We start from the raw sequence: 14,283 nt of genomic DNA on the forward strand, positions 1-14,283 counted from the left end.
ATATAAGAACAGATCATCTTGATATACCAGATAGGAAGAAATCTATTGAAGTTTTTTTTTGTTGTTGTTGTTTTAAAAAATATATTTTTATTGATTTTTTACAGAGAGGAAGAGAGAGGGATAGAGAGTTAGAAACATTGACGAGAGAGAATCATCAATTAGTTGCCTCTTGTACACCCCCTACTGGGGATGTGCCCGCAACCAAGGTACATGCCCTTGACCGGAATTGAACCTGAGACCTTTCAGTCCGCAGGCCGACGCTCTGTCCACTGAGCCAAACCGGTTCCAGCAGCTATTGTTTATTAGGATCATATCAAAAGGCTTTGGGAGAAGCATGGAACAGACTGAGATACCTCAATGTGGGTTGGGGAAATGAGAAGAGATAAACCAAAGAACTTATATACTTACTAGAGGTCCAGTGCATGAAATTTGTGCAGAGGGGGTCCCCTCAGCCCAGCCTGCACCCTCTCCAATCCGGGACCTGTCAATGGATGTCCAACTCACAATCCTGGACTACTGGCTCCTAATCGCTCACCTGCCTGGCTGCCTGGCTGCTCCTCACTGCCTCTGCTTGCCAACCAACTCACCCCTAACTGCCTCCCCTGCTGGCCTGGTTGCCCCTAACTGTACCCTTCTTCTAGCCTCTTTGTTCCCAACTGCCCCCCACCCCCACTGGCCTAGTCACCCTCACTTCCCCCCCTGCCAGCCTAATTGCCCCCCATCTACCTCCCTGCCAGCCTGTTGTCTCTCAACTCCCCCCTCCCACCAGCCTGGTCACTCCTAACTGCTCTCCCACCAGCCTGGTTGCCTCTTACTGCCCCCTGCTGGCCTGGTTGCCCCCAACTGCACTCCCCCACCCCCGCTGACCTGGTTGTTTCTAACTGCCCACTCGATGTCCTGATCACCCCCAACTGCCCCCACACACCAGCCTGGTCACCCCATGCAGCCTGCTTATTCAGTTGTTTGGTCATCCCTCACTAACCCCCCTGCTGGCCTGGTTGTAGGCAGCCATCTTTGTGATAGTGATGGTTGATTTGCATATCACCTCTTTATCATATAGGATATGCATAGCCCATGGACATGGGCAATCGGGTAGTGAAGACTGGGGGTGGACATGGATAGGGACTGGGAGGAGGGGTAAAGGGGGTGTAAATGGGAGACATCTGTAATATTATCAACAATAAAAATATATACATTAAAAAAAAAAAGCTTTGGGAATCAACCTGGAAGATTCCATTGGCCATAAAAAAAGACACTTCGGGCTTCAGTAAAGTGCAATGGATTGAAACCCATTAGACATGTTTAAACTGTAAATTCAAGATATTTAGAAAGCTTATTGGATCACATTTTGAGGAAAGGAACCAATTTTTAAAATTAGGTAAATAAGATAAAATGGATTTTCCTGCCTTTTCTATATGAGCTATACCAGTGGATATAGCAGATAAGGGGAGGAAGTGATTCCTTATAGTTATTCAAGCTAATAAATGAAATAAAATAAAATTAGAATTTCACCCATTTGCAATTCCTCAATGAATCAATGGATCTATGCATTGAAGACCAACTACTGTATCATCAAAAAGGAGCAAACCCAGCCACCCTGTGCCTTCTCACCAAAGGCGGCCAGCGTCTGCTCAAGCTGATGATCCAGCTGCTGATTTGTAAGAGACACCGGGGCCAAAACCATGAGCATGCAATCAGTAAAACCCAGACTGAAAAATTCCAAACCAGCAGCCTGGGTCTTCAGCAGAAAGTGGAAGGGAAAGAGATGAGGGGAAAACCTGTAGATTAGACACTGGAAGAAATGACCTTTAAAAAAAAAAAAAAAAGTGGGTAAGACTAGTGTCTAGAGCTGTTTACTTTCAACCAAATCTATAGGATACAGGGATGCCTAGCTGGCATGGCTCAGAGGTTGAGTTGACCTGTGTATGAACTAGGAAGTCACAATTCCATTCCCAGTCGAGGCACGTGCCTGAGTTGAGGGCTCGGTCCCCAGTATGGGGTGTGAAGGAGGCAGCGGATCCATGATTCTTTCTTATCATTGAGGTTTCTCTCTCTCTCTCTTCAGTAACCTCTCTGAAATCAATAATGTTTTGAAAAAGAGAAAAAGGACACAGGGGGAGAGGTTACTTTTGTGGGGAGCCAGTGCTGTGACTGGGATAGAGCATGTATGGGCTAGAGGTGGTTGCTATGAAGGTTTTGTGTCAATTTGGCCGGGTCAGAGCCAATATTTGGTCAAACATTCTGGATGTTGTTGCAAAGGTGTTTTTTGGATATTCACATGTAAATTAGTATATTTTGAACAAAGCAGATTACCTTCCATAACGTGGGTGGGCCCCATGCAATCAGTTGAAGGTCTTCAGACAATCAAAACTGACGTCCCCTGATCAAGAAGGAAGTCTACCAGCAAACTCCCCCGTGTATCCAGCCTGCAACTTTGGATTCACCAACTCTCCATCGTGTGAGCCAGTTCCTTAAGCTCAATCTCTGTATGTGCTTACACATCCTGTCGGTTGTTTCTCTGGAGAATCTTGACCAATACCGCTGGTCAAGTTCTATTTCTTGGCCCGAGTGAAGGGTGTCTGCCTTATAATCCACTATGTTTGACATGGTTTTTAATGTCTTACTTTATAATGAAGAGGAAACAAATAGAAGTATAATTTGTAGTTAAGTATGTAAATGTGGAGAAAGGGGCCTCTAAGGATGAATACCGAACTGTATTTGAGGTTTGGGGGGGTGGGGAGTAGGGATGGCCAAGCTCTGTCCTGAATGTTTCTGGGCTGCGCACTTCATGTGCCAGAGCGCGTGTGTGTACATTTTGGGTATAATTAGAAAAAATGCTGGTCCCTGTTGTGACGCACATGGGAAGGTCCCCCCATTATTAGAAATCTAAACCCTTTGAGGAAATGGCTTCCTACAGGGATGGGACCCACCAACCACAGGAGAAAGCGGCAAGGCGTTGAGATGATGAAATCGTTTATTGAGAAATGAAACACAGCTGCTTTCCCCTTCAGTACCGTGAACATTTGCATTTCTGAGAGTTCAATAAGCAAATATACTGTATTTCCTACAGAGAGGACGAATGGAGAAGCAGGAGCAGGAGGGTAGTTAACCGTTCCAGTAAACACCAGAGCTTTTGCCACCAGAACCTTGAGGCCTTGTAAGAGGCTCCCTGTAAAAATCCACTCCTTCAGGATCTGCATGTCTTTGGACATCAGCCGGCACTGGGGTTGCTGAGTGTGAGTGAGAAACACATGCAGTGACCTTGTATTTGTTACTTAAAACCCTAGCGTGCCCCAAATCCAGACAATGCGTTCTTTATCCCAAAGTCACTTGATTATTAGCCCTATGAGAACCTTACTGAGAAGGGATGTTTGTGCTGATAAAAAACAACAGCTCCTTAGAAATAAAGTACTCCACCCCCACCCCGAGTTGGTCAAGGCATAACCGTCTGCCAGTCTCCCACCTTCCGTTCCTCACTGCAAACTTCAAAGGCGTCACTGCCGAACCGGGTTCCACCGCATGAACACAAGTGGCCCTGAGTGACAAGGTCAGCAGGTGCCGCCTTTCCTCTTGGCAGCCTCTGGCTAGCTGAGCCATCCAGCTATACGGCTTAAACAACAGCTTTATTGAAGTATAATTAAGCACACCATTTCCACTTAGTGTGCACAGTTCAATGGTGTTTCGCATATGGAGCTGAACAATCACCACAAAAACTTTCATTTTCATCACCTCAGGAGGAATCTCAGACCCACTGGCCATCGCTATTTCCCCATTTCCCCTCTTCCTGGGCCTCGGCACCACTCACTTCCTGTTTCTATAGGTATCAAGGGGATCTCGAAATATGGGCCTCTCTCACGTGGCCTAATGTGTAGCGTGTTACCAGCTCCATTCCCTCTTACTGCTGCTTAAAACCCCGCTGCGTGGCTGTAGTTAGTGTTCCACTAACTAGTGTTACATGTCTGATCCACCGTGAGCACTCCCTGCGTAGGCACCGGGCCAAGGGTCAGGCAAGTCAGGCAGCCTTTGCCCCGGAGGAACTGCAATAACCCTTCTCCCCCAGCACTGGTGTAGGGCCGACCCTGACAGCTGCTGACAGATGTAAAGAGGGCGCAGACAGGAGACAGGACTCTCAATGGGTGGGGAGAGGAGGAGGATGAAGAAGGTTCGGGGGAGCGGCACTTCCAGATACACATTGAGGCTGTCAAGTACAGGGCAAGGCACTGAGGCAAGAGGAAGGAAGGGCGGTGGCAGAGGCACAGGAGGCCGCTGGTGCAGGCGGGCAGAGGAGCGCCCACAGGGGGGGAGGGAGGCAGGGAGGGGAGCCCAGGGCCCCAAATTAATGCTCGGCTTCAGTCACAACCTTTATTTTTATCCTTATTGAGGAGTAAAACATAAAAAGCAATCAAAACGTTATTATTTTCTAAAAGTAGTTTTCTGGATGGGTTTCTGTTGACCTTCCCAATGATCGGGCTGACGCCTCGAGCTCCAGCTCCCAGCTCCTCCGCAGAGATCCGCTCACCGGCCCCCGAAGCCCAGGCGAACCCCCTGCCTCTTAACAAACAGGCAACAAGCCTCCCAGGAAGCAAACAGCCTTTTCCGGCCAAACCCGAGGTTTCAGAGCGTCCCCGGCTGCAGGGGAGGGGGAGGCGGGGAAGGCGAGCGGCCCCGGAAAGGCCCAGCCTCCCTCGCTCCGCCTGCCTCCTCCGGTCGGCGCTCCCAGGGCCGGTGTTCACGCTCAGAGCAGCGGCGGGAAGGCAGCGGCTCAGTAGTAACCAAGGCACACCTTGTCCATGGACGACTTTATTCTGCAAGAAACGGGAAGAAGGTGGTGAACCGGGTCAGCTCTGGAGACACAGAGACAAACGCAGCCCAACACGGAGCAGGCCGTCCCGTGTGAAGGCAGCTATTTCTGCTGCCTCCGCGGGGCACGCGCGGCCGCAGGCAGAGGCAGGAGCCCAGCGCCGGCCGGTGGGAAGGAGAGCAGGCCGCTGCCTTCTGCTCTCGGCGACAGTGACCTTTGGGCTGGCTCACCTGTCGATCGGGTAGGGTTCCTCACAGAGGTTGGCCAGCACGTACAGATGTCTCAGGGCGTACTCGTACTGCAGGAAAACAGACCCACGACACAGTCAGACATCCCTGCACCGTGCCGCCAGCTCTTCACGTGGGCACGTCCCACTTCCCTGGCTGCAGAGGCAGAGCACCTTCAGCAGGGATTCGTGACCTGTTTTGGGTCAGGGACCCCTCCCCGCATTTTGATAAGCTGGAAAGATTCATGAACCATCCCCCCAATGCTCCCGTCATGGGGCGGGCAGCCCCCGAGAGCACGAGCCCAGGTGAGGCCTCCTGGTGCAGAGCCCGCAGGCCCCGCTCCCTCTGGAACCCAGCACCGCCCCGGCCACCGGCTTCGTTTCTTGGAGCCTCGCTCCGGGAGGGACAATGGGTGAGGGAGACGGGTGGGAAGGGAACGCAGAGAACTCTCATGAGGAAGAGCTTCACCGTGTGAGTCCAGAGGCAAACAGTACTGCACAGAATCAAGTATTCACTCGATAAGTGGGAAGGTTTAAATTATTAAGTGAATAAGGAAATACTGTGTTAAATAAATGAAAACAAACAAAAAAGCTCCCTAATACCGGAGAGCTACCTCCCGCGTGGCCAGGACCCCCGCCCCGTGGAAGCCCACGTGACCACAGTGTGCGCGTCACAGCCCGAGGAGCCTTTGGCCACGACAGAAATGTGTGGCAGGGTCCTCCGTGCGGAGCCACCGCCCACGTGTGGCTGCTGGACAGGTGGGATGTGGCTGGTGCAGCTGAGGAACTGGCTTCACATTTCACTTCATTTAAATTTAAACCCACATTTGAGTAGCCATGCGAGGGTGGTGGCTGCCACGCTGCAGGACACGGCTCCCGCAGGAGGCCGGCTCCCCGGGAAGAGAAGCGGGGACTAGTCTGTGGGCAGTCAGGACCACTCGGCTCCCCTGCAGTGCAGTGTGAGCACCACAGGGGGCTGTGCCCCATAAAACTTTGTTTATAAAAACGGGGGTGGAGGGAACCCCAGGCTGTGGGCAGGCCTGGAGCTGCGGGCCGGTTTGCTGAGCCTTCCCCGGGAGGATCCAGCACCACGTGGTACTGATCGGAGAGGAGGCTGGTTAGGACCTTCCTCCTCCCCCATGGCCAGGGCCTGGCTTCAACACTATTTCTTGGGGAGCAGCCAGAGCAGATCCCAAAGGGAGAAAAACCTGTGTGGTTGGTGTGGAGGGCAGGGGTGGCAGGGCCAGAGGCATGAAGAGAATGGAGTTGAGACATCTACGCCTGGGGAACTCCCACCCACGGGGATGACGACGGGCCCGGGGCGGCACTTATGGTCAGCGAGTCTGACCACCTTCCTCTCCCGCTGCTGCAGGCCTGGGGGAGCCATTGTGCTCGGCCTGGGCGGAGCCTGTGACAAGATTCCATGGACAGCAGTGCTGTAGCTTTGGGATCAGGATGCAGGGAAGGCCCGTCTGCCCATGGAAGTCTGGGTGCAGCCACGGCGGCCCTGCCCGACCCAGCTTACCGTGGGGTGTGCCAGCGGAGGCAGTGCTTACCGTGGGGTGTGCCAGCTGAGGCAGTGCTTACCGTGGGGTGTGCCAGCTGAGGCAGTGCTTACCGTGGGGTGTGCCAGCTGAGGCAGTGCTTACCGTGGGATGTGCCAGCTGAGGCAGTGCTTACCGTGGGGTGTGCCAGCGGAGGCAGTGCTTACCGTGGGGTGTGCCAGCGGAGGCAGTGCTTACCGTGGGGTGTGCCAGCGGAGGCAGTGCTTACCGTGGGGTGTGCCAGCGGAGGCAGTGCTTACCGTGGGGGTGTGCCAGTTGAAGCAGTGCATGCGTAAGTGGGACACGGCGGCCTGGTAGCAGCCGTGTGCGGTGAGCGGGGCCCTCTCGGACAGGAGCCTCTCGGTCTCGTCATCGGACCGCGTGAGCAGGGACACGATCTTCCGCACCGACTTCTCCATGATGTGCCTGCTCTGTGGAGACACGCGTCCTTGGAAATGTATCGTACTTCACCTCACAGGCCTCTCGGACCCGGGCTGGGCCAGGACCTTTCCTTCCCACAGCCCCCACCCCCTATGGTAAATCGGATGCCAACAGGCGCATCCTGCAGGCGGCGGAACATGTGGCGCCTGTGACAGCCGGAGACCTTGGGAAATCCCGTGCCTTTTAGCGGGGGGTCTCCTGGCATCTAAGTACCTCAGGAGCAGGCATGCGGGCCACTCCGAGGAAAGGAGGGAAAGGCCCAACTCCCAAACAGACTGATGTCCAAAGGGTCAAGGATTGATTCCCGATCAAAGACATGTACCTGGATTGCAGGCTTGATCTCTGGTTCAGGTCACAGCAGGTGCAGGAGGCAACCAATGGCTGTGTCTCTCTCACGCACCCCCCCCCCCCTTTCCCTACCTTCTTTCCCTCCCTTCCACTCTCTCTAAAAATCAACTGAAAAATATCCTCTGGTAAGGATTAACAACTAGAATAATTTTCATTTCTAAGTGATTTAATACTTTTTAAATCTCAGTGTTCATTTCTAATGCAGGAAATAGTGATATAACCATCATAAATATTAGCTCTTTGGGGTGAATAATTTTAAGAGTGTAAATAGGTATAAGACTAAAGAAGTATGAGAATGCTGGTTACACTGTGGCTGAGACAAAAAGCATTATGCCCTGGTTATTATACCACAAGTAGAGGCTCGATGCACGAAATTCGTGCATGGGGGTGTGTGTCCCTCAGCCCAGCCTGCACCCTCTCCAATCTGGGACCCCTCGGTGGGATCGGGCCTAAACGGGCAGTTGGACATCCCTCTCAAATCCTGGATTGCTGGCTCCCAACTACTTGCCTGCCAGCCTGATCACCCCCTAATCACTCCCCTGCCAGCCTGATCACCCCCTAATCACTCCCCTGCCAACCCGGTCACCCCTAACAGCCCTCCCCTGCAGGCCTAGTCACTCCCAACTGCCCTCCCCTGCTGGCCTGGTCGCCCCCACATGCCTTCCCCTGCAGGCCTGGTCCCCCTCAACTGCCCTCCCCTGCAGCCTGGCCCCCCTCCCTCCAATGCTAGCCTGATTGCCCACAACTGCCTTCCCCTGCCAGCCATCTTGTGTCCACATGGGGGTGGCCATCTTTGACCATATGAGGGCGACAGACCATCTTGTGTGTTAGAGTGGTGGTCACTTTGCATATTAGCTCTTCACTAAAAAGGACAGATAGTGTGAGAGACCAATCGTTGGGATTATTAGATACAGGGTGAGGAAAAGTAGGTTTACGTTGTTCCAGTGGGAAATAACACAATCATTACCAAGTAACAGCACAGGAATCAACGGACGTCCCCTGGCCCCACCCAGGACTCACCTCCAGGTGCCTGTGGATCTGCTCAACCAGACGCCGGGACTCCTGCAGGTCGTTGGTGAGCATCAGCTTCCTCTTCATGATCGTGAGCGGCACCTCGGGGCTCGGGGTGAGGTCGAGGCGCTGGACGGGAGGCAGGGAGACGGGAGTGCTGGCCTTGTGTTTCACGCCCTGGAACTGCATCAGCTTCATGGTGGAGATGGACTGGGGGTGGAGAGAGAGAGAGGAACTGGTTGGAACGGGAAGAGTAGGAGGGCCAGCCTTACCCTGGTCCTGGAGGCCCACAGTTCCCGCCGCCCGGTTTCAGGACCACTGAAGGGCCGCATCGCAGCCTGAGAACACGCACCGCCCTGCCCAGGTGGCTCAGTCCCTGCAACATCGTCCCGTAAACCAAAAGGTTGCGGGTTCAATCTCCAGTCAGGGCGATGCTTCTCTCATATTAATGTTCCTCTCTCTTTTAAAAAACAAATCAGTGAAGACATATCCTCAGGTGAGGATTAAAAAGACAACTACATGCCAACACTGGGCAAGACAACACCGCTGAGCACCTGCAATCCACAATGAGCTTCAACAAAGCCGGGCTTCCTTTGCAGAACTGCGATTCTGTCATGTTCGAAAGGCAGCCACTCCTCCACGGTCACGCAGATGGGGGACCCTGGGCTGACCACCCTCCCTGCTCAGCACCTGTCCCTCGTAACCAGGAAGGTGAGAGTGCATCCAGGTTAGAGCTGAGATCTGGGTCTACCGGGCTGGGCAGAGCTAATGCCACAGAGGAGTCCCTCAGGCCCCACTGGCTGTGACCTTGTCCAGGCAGCCCTGCGACCCTAGTTCACGACCTCGGTCCCTCTGGGCAGAGCTGGAAGGGGAAAGTCTCTAACTTACAGCCAAAGGGTCAAGGGAACCCCTGCAGCCTGTAGAGCGAGGCAGGACCCGGGTAATCCGAGGCGGGGGTTCTAGGGGCCGGGCTGGGGAAGCTGGAGCAGCTTCCGACGGAGGGCCCTCTCCCGTGGGCCTGGCCCGTGCCTAGTGCTTTCTGCCGCACGACCTTCCTGAACGCCCCTCGTTACCCACACACGAGGGCTCTGACGTGGAGGAAATGGAGACTCAGGTGAGGCAGCTTGCCCCTAAGTCTCACGGCTTTGCCAGTTTGACCCTAGCAAGGTCCGATTCCAAAGCCCTAACAGGTCCCCAGGATGGAGCGGCCACGAGGGGCGAGGCCACCCCGACCCCAGCCACCTCCCCGCCGGGCCCCGCTCCTTCACCAAGACTCAGCGTGGCCGGGCCCGGGAGCCACCGGGGCTCACCTTGTTCCCGTACTGCATGACGTGGCTGGTGTTGGTGTGCGTCTTCACCAGCTGGTACTGCTTGTGCAGCGTCTCCTTGGTCAAGTCCTCCTGCAGAAATGCGAACAGTGAGTCCCTCGGCCGTCAGCGCCTGGAGGCTAAGCTCGGCGGACAGCCTGCCCTGGGGCTCACCGTGTCCGAGTCCTCCATCCAATTGACGCTGTACCAGTCCCCCAGGTACGTGGACCTCTGCTCGTCGTAGTAACAGGCGTAGGAGGACTCCTCTGGGTTGGCGGCTGTCGTTGCATACACTGCGAGGAATGGAAGGCCCCGTTTAGTCCCGTCTCATTCTCTGCCGTGGGTTCCGCGTGAAGCCGCGTGCTTCCTCCTCCGGTGCAGAGCGCCGCCCTGGCCGGCCTGGGGAGGGCGGAGACGCCGTGCACCTGTGCTGCTCAGTTACGACCACTCGACTGAAATGCCCCGTGGGAGCGGGAGAAGCCAGCTGACGGGCACTCGGTGCAGCCATAAGCAGGCCCGCGGGCTTCCTGGGACAGGGCGCTATTCTGGGATAATGCTGCCGGGTTTTCACAGCCCGGCGGCCGGAAGCACAGGCTCCTCACTTAGCATCTGGAGAAAATGAACATTTACGGGCGCAACAGGCTGGCTCAACCTCTGCGATAGCTGCCACAGGCTCAGCGTTGTGCTTGACAAATGTTATCACTTATAGTGATAAAATATAAAAACAAACAGGTGCTATGGTTATACCCATTTCACAGGCAGGAATACAGGAGGGTCAAAGGGGTACGTCACCTGGCCAAGGCCAGAGCCAGCAAGTGTCGCGCCGCGGAGGACGGAGGCCAGTCCCAAGACGGCGATGACGGGTCTGCGGAGCTTTACAAGCCCTGGACGAGCACCGAGAGCCTCAGTGCGATTCCTTCTTCTCTGGCCACTAACCCCGGAGGACTGGAGGCGGCCCACACCCCTCTCCCGCTTCTACGCTGCCCCGGGCCCCGCCTGTGTAGGCTTCCTGGCTCTTCACATCGGCAGAGTCGGAGAGTGACCAACTGCACCGTGAGGGACGGCTCACCCGGCCGGGCTCGGAGGCCCGGCTCCCACCACCTACCGTTGATGTCGGCGGGCAGGTGTTTCATCATGGACCCGGACTCACAGGCTTCGATGTAGAACACCATCTGCAAACGAGGTGAACGGGACAGGTGGCTCACCCCTCGGCCGGGCAGATCGCTCCCCAAAGACCCTTTACTTTGGCTCTGCCCACGCCGACACACCCTAAGAGTCTCTCGCTTTTGCTGCGGGAGGCATCTCTGCCGCCACACAAAGCAGGAGGACTCGAACCTGTTCATCCTAACGGAACACACGACCCGTGAGCTGGGATGACGCAGGGAAGCGGAGCCACCGACGATGCCGAGGAAACTTGCACCGCCCTGCCCCGGGGCTGGCACCGCAGGCCGTCTTCCCACGGTGCTACCGCGTCCGGGCCTGAGCTAAGCAGTTTCTATCAGGCGGTTACAGCGAGCGAGGGCCCAGGTGAAAAGAGCCTGGTGATATTTCCCCCCCAAATGCCCCAAACCGCTGACAGTCAGAGGAGCAGTGCTCCTCAGAGTCTGGTCCGGGCCCAGCAGCCTCCGCGTCACCTCGAAGGCAAAGCCTCAGGCCTCTCCCCAGACCGGAGTCAAACTCCGGGGCGGGACCCATGCTCTTCGTTGCAATAAGAGGCCAGTGATTCTGATCTACCAGCGAAAGCCCTAGGACCAGGCAAGGTCCATCCGGGAAACTGACCAAAAGGGCACCCTTTCCAGAAAACACCGCCGCCGCCCGGAGTCAGAAGGCACGTCCCGGAGGTGGGCGCTGCCTTCCTCGCACCCCCCCACGGCCACCCCAAAGGCTGATTTACCTTCTGGTACTTGTTGTGTTTGTACATGTACTGGATGGTCTCATTCAGTTGCTTTACATGAAGCTAAAAGGCAAGAATACTGGCGTTCAGATCAAGACCTCAAGAGAAACCGTTTGCTGGGCCCCCCACAGTGAAGCCCAAATGTGTTCTGGCATTCTTACCCCCCCAATCCCCAGAAACAATGCTAGAGGGCGGCAGCATCCAGATGTCACCCGGGGGGTTCATTCAGATTTAAAGGGGCAGGGGAGCACGCTTCCGCACTCCTCCCTCCGCCCAGAGCACTCAGGGACCGGGTTCTATTCCGGTGTCTAGGGCAAGGCGCCCAGACCCTGAGGCAGCCGCTGATGCAGCCATACGTGGAGAAATGTCGGGAAAGTGGCCGGAGGAGGTGCCCCCGGGCAGATTTCAAGCTGCTAAATGTGTGCCCCACACACCACCCTGGAGGGACGTTAGGAGCCCCCATCTCGGGTTAACGGCACCCCCACAGCTCTGCTCTCCATCCCAGTTTGCCCCCACAGCTCTGCTCTCCATCCCAGTTTGCCCCCACGGCTCTGCTCTCCATCCCAGTTTGTCCCCACGGCTCTGCTCTCCATCCCAGTTTGTCCCCACGGCTCTGCTCTCCATCCCAGTTTGCCCCCACGGCTCTGCTCTCCATCCCAGTTTGTCCCCACGGCTCTGCTCTCCATCCCAGTTTGTCCCCACGGCTCTGCTCTCCATCCCAGTTTGTCCCCACGGCTCTGCTCTCCATCCCAGTTTGTCCCCACAGCCCTGCTCTCCATCCCAGTTTGTCCCCACAGCTCTGCTCTCCATCCCAGTTTGCCCCCGCGGCTCTGCTCTCCATCCCAGTTTGCCCCCGCGGCTCTGCTCTCCATCCCAGTTTGCCCCCGCGGCTCTGCTCTCCATCCCAGTTTGTCCCCACAGCCCTGCTCTCCATCCCAGTTTGTCCCCACAGCTCTGCTCTCCATCCCAGTTTGCCCCCGCGGCTCTGCTCTCCATCCCAGTTTGTCCCCGCGGCTCTGCTCTCCATCCCAGTTTGCCCCCGCGGCTCTGCTCTCCATCCCAGTTTGTCCCCGCGGCTCTGCTCTCCATCCCAGTTTGTCCCCGCGGCTCTGCTCTCCATCCCAGTTTGCCCCCGCGGCTCTGCTCTCCATCCCAGTTTGTCCCCGCGGCTCTGCTCTCCATCCCAGTTTGTCCCCACAGCCCTGCTCTCCATCCCAGTTTGTCCCCACAGCTCTGCTCTCCATCCCAGTTTGTCCCCACGGCTCTGCTCTCCATCCCGGTTTGTCCCCACGGCTCTGCTCTCCATCCCAGTTTGTCCCCGCGGCTCTGCTCTCCATCCCAGTTTGTCCCCGCAGCTCTGCTCTCCATCCCAGTTTGTCCCCGCGGCTCTGCTCTCCATCCCAGTTTGTCCCCGCAGCTCTGCTCTCCATCCCAGTTTGTCCCCGCGGCTCTGCTCTCCATCCCAGTTTGTCCCCGCAGCTCTGCTCTCCATCCGTTCGTTAGGGAAACTCACGTCGTCATTGGGAAAGGCCAGGAGTCCCGTGGCTCCGTGATCGGTGAAGTACACAAACACGTGATCCCGGGGGCCGCTGCCGTGGGAGAACAGAGTCAGAGTCCAGTGTTTCCTGTTCTATTTCTCTGAGAGGTTGCTCTTACCTGCTCTCCCCCCACTAAACACTAAGAAATTTGAGGGCTAGTCTCCCACCCAGATACAAAGAGGAACTCAGGCCTGCCGCCCTCTGACCAGCTGAGCCCAGGCCTATCCGGGGCCTGGGACTGAGTGAGGCCCAGGAGGAGGAGACCGTGCTGGCAGACAGACCAGGTATGATCTGCAGAGCAGGTCCTTCGGCAACGGGCCTCCTTCCAAGCAGTCACCTGCTCTCACCAGGCGTCCCCCAATTGAATGAGGGGTCCAGGACACACATCCTGACGTGTCCCGCAGCTCCAGCTCCCTCGGGGCCCCGGGCCTGCAGTCAGGGCCCCCACCTGCCCACCCTTGCCAGGGCTTCCCCTCAGGGCGCTGCTTCAAGGCCGCAGACATGTGACAACTACCTTGGAACCAATCTGGTTCATTGCACACAGCCGTCCGTCTCTGCTCCAACGCACGTGAGCGTTCCTGTGCCCGGGCCTGCCCTCCCGAGTGAGAGACACAGCAGTGTGTGCCCAGTGCCTGGGGGACTCTCTGAAGGCCCTGACATCATATAAAACTGCCACGGAGAGAGATGCTCAAGAGGACACATCGCTCACCCATCGGGGTTGGGGCGAGCACTGGTGTGAGCTTTCCCTGTGCGAAGGCTAGTCCTGGGCTCTTGAGTGTGCTCCCCTCACTGCGTTGCCCTGTGCCCTGGCCCACTGCGGGCTTCTCACCAGTCTCAGAGGTACCACTGGCTGTGGAACGCACAGCTCGAGGACCTGTGATAGGGAACCCTGAGTCATGGGGTTAATGTGATGCAGGAATGAGCTGCCAAAGGCGCCTTCCAACCTGCACGGCCTGTCTCAGCTCAGGACAGAGATCCCTGCTCTGCCACTTCTCACAGGTAAACGGGAGCCAGGACCAGCTGCCAGATCATTCAGAAAAGCGTGATGGCGCAAAGCAAGAAGGCGTTACCTCTTCAAGACCTTTCCCGATCCTATGCCCTTCACCGCCTCCTCGTCACCTCTCAGCACAGCGAGGAAATTCTGCGGTGTGACAGCCTACAAGGAATGGGGAG

General features: G+C 56.2%; 2 protein-coding genes across 5 annotated transcripts in view; both read right to left on the minus strand.

The window, feature by feature from the left end:
• The window catches only part of OTUB2 (OTU deubiquitinase, ubiquitin aldehyde binding 2), a 132,858-nt gene that overhangs the window by 7,979 nt on the left and 110,596 nt on the right, over positions 1-14,283 (minus strand). The gene's annotated exons all lie outside the window — the stretch shown is intronic.
• The window catches only part of LGMN (legumain), a 31,471-nt gene continuing 21,536 nt past the window's right edge, over positions 4,349-14,283 (minus strand). For all 4 annotated transcript variants that reach the window (XM_084873591.1, XM_084873594.1, XM_084873593.1 and 1 more), the window contains exons 5-14: positions 14,181-14,266; positions 13,086-13,161; positions 11,573-11,635; positions 10,784-10,850; positions 9,853-9,971; positions 9,682-9,771; positions 8,381-8,581; positions 6,832-7,002; positions 5,032-5,099; positions 4,349-4,805 (exon numbers count right to left, since the gene is read on the minus strand). In XM_084873591.1, the coding sequence (XP_084729717.1) occupies positions 4,763-4,805; positions 5,032-5,099; positions 6,832-7,002; positions 8,381-8,581; positions 9,682-9,771; positions 9,853-9,971; positions 10,784-10,850; positions 11,573-11,635; positions 13,086-13,161; positions 14,181-14,266 (984 nt within the window). In that variant the 3' untranslated portion in view covers positions 4,349-4,762. The remainder of the gene's footprint in view (positions 4,806-5,031; positions 5,100-6,831; positions 7,003-8,380; positions 8,582-9,681; positions 9,772-9,852; positions 9,972-10,783; positions 10,851-11,572; positions 11,636-13,085; positions 13,162-14,180; positions 14,267-14,283) is intronic.

Source organism: Pipistrellus hanaki (genome assembly GCF_964339955.1).
Source record: "Pipistrellus hanaki genome assembly, chromosome: 1".
In the NCBI taxonomy this organism is placed as follows: domain Eukaryota; kingdom Metazoa; phylum Chordata; class Mammalia; order Chiroptera; family Vespertilionidae; genus Pipistrellus; species Pipistrellus hanaki.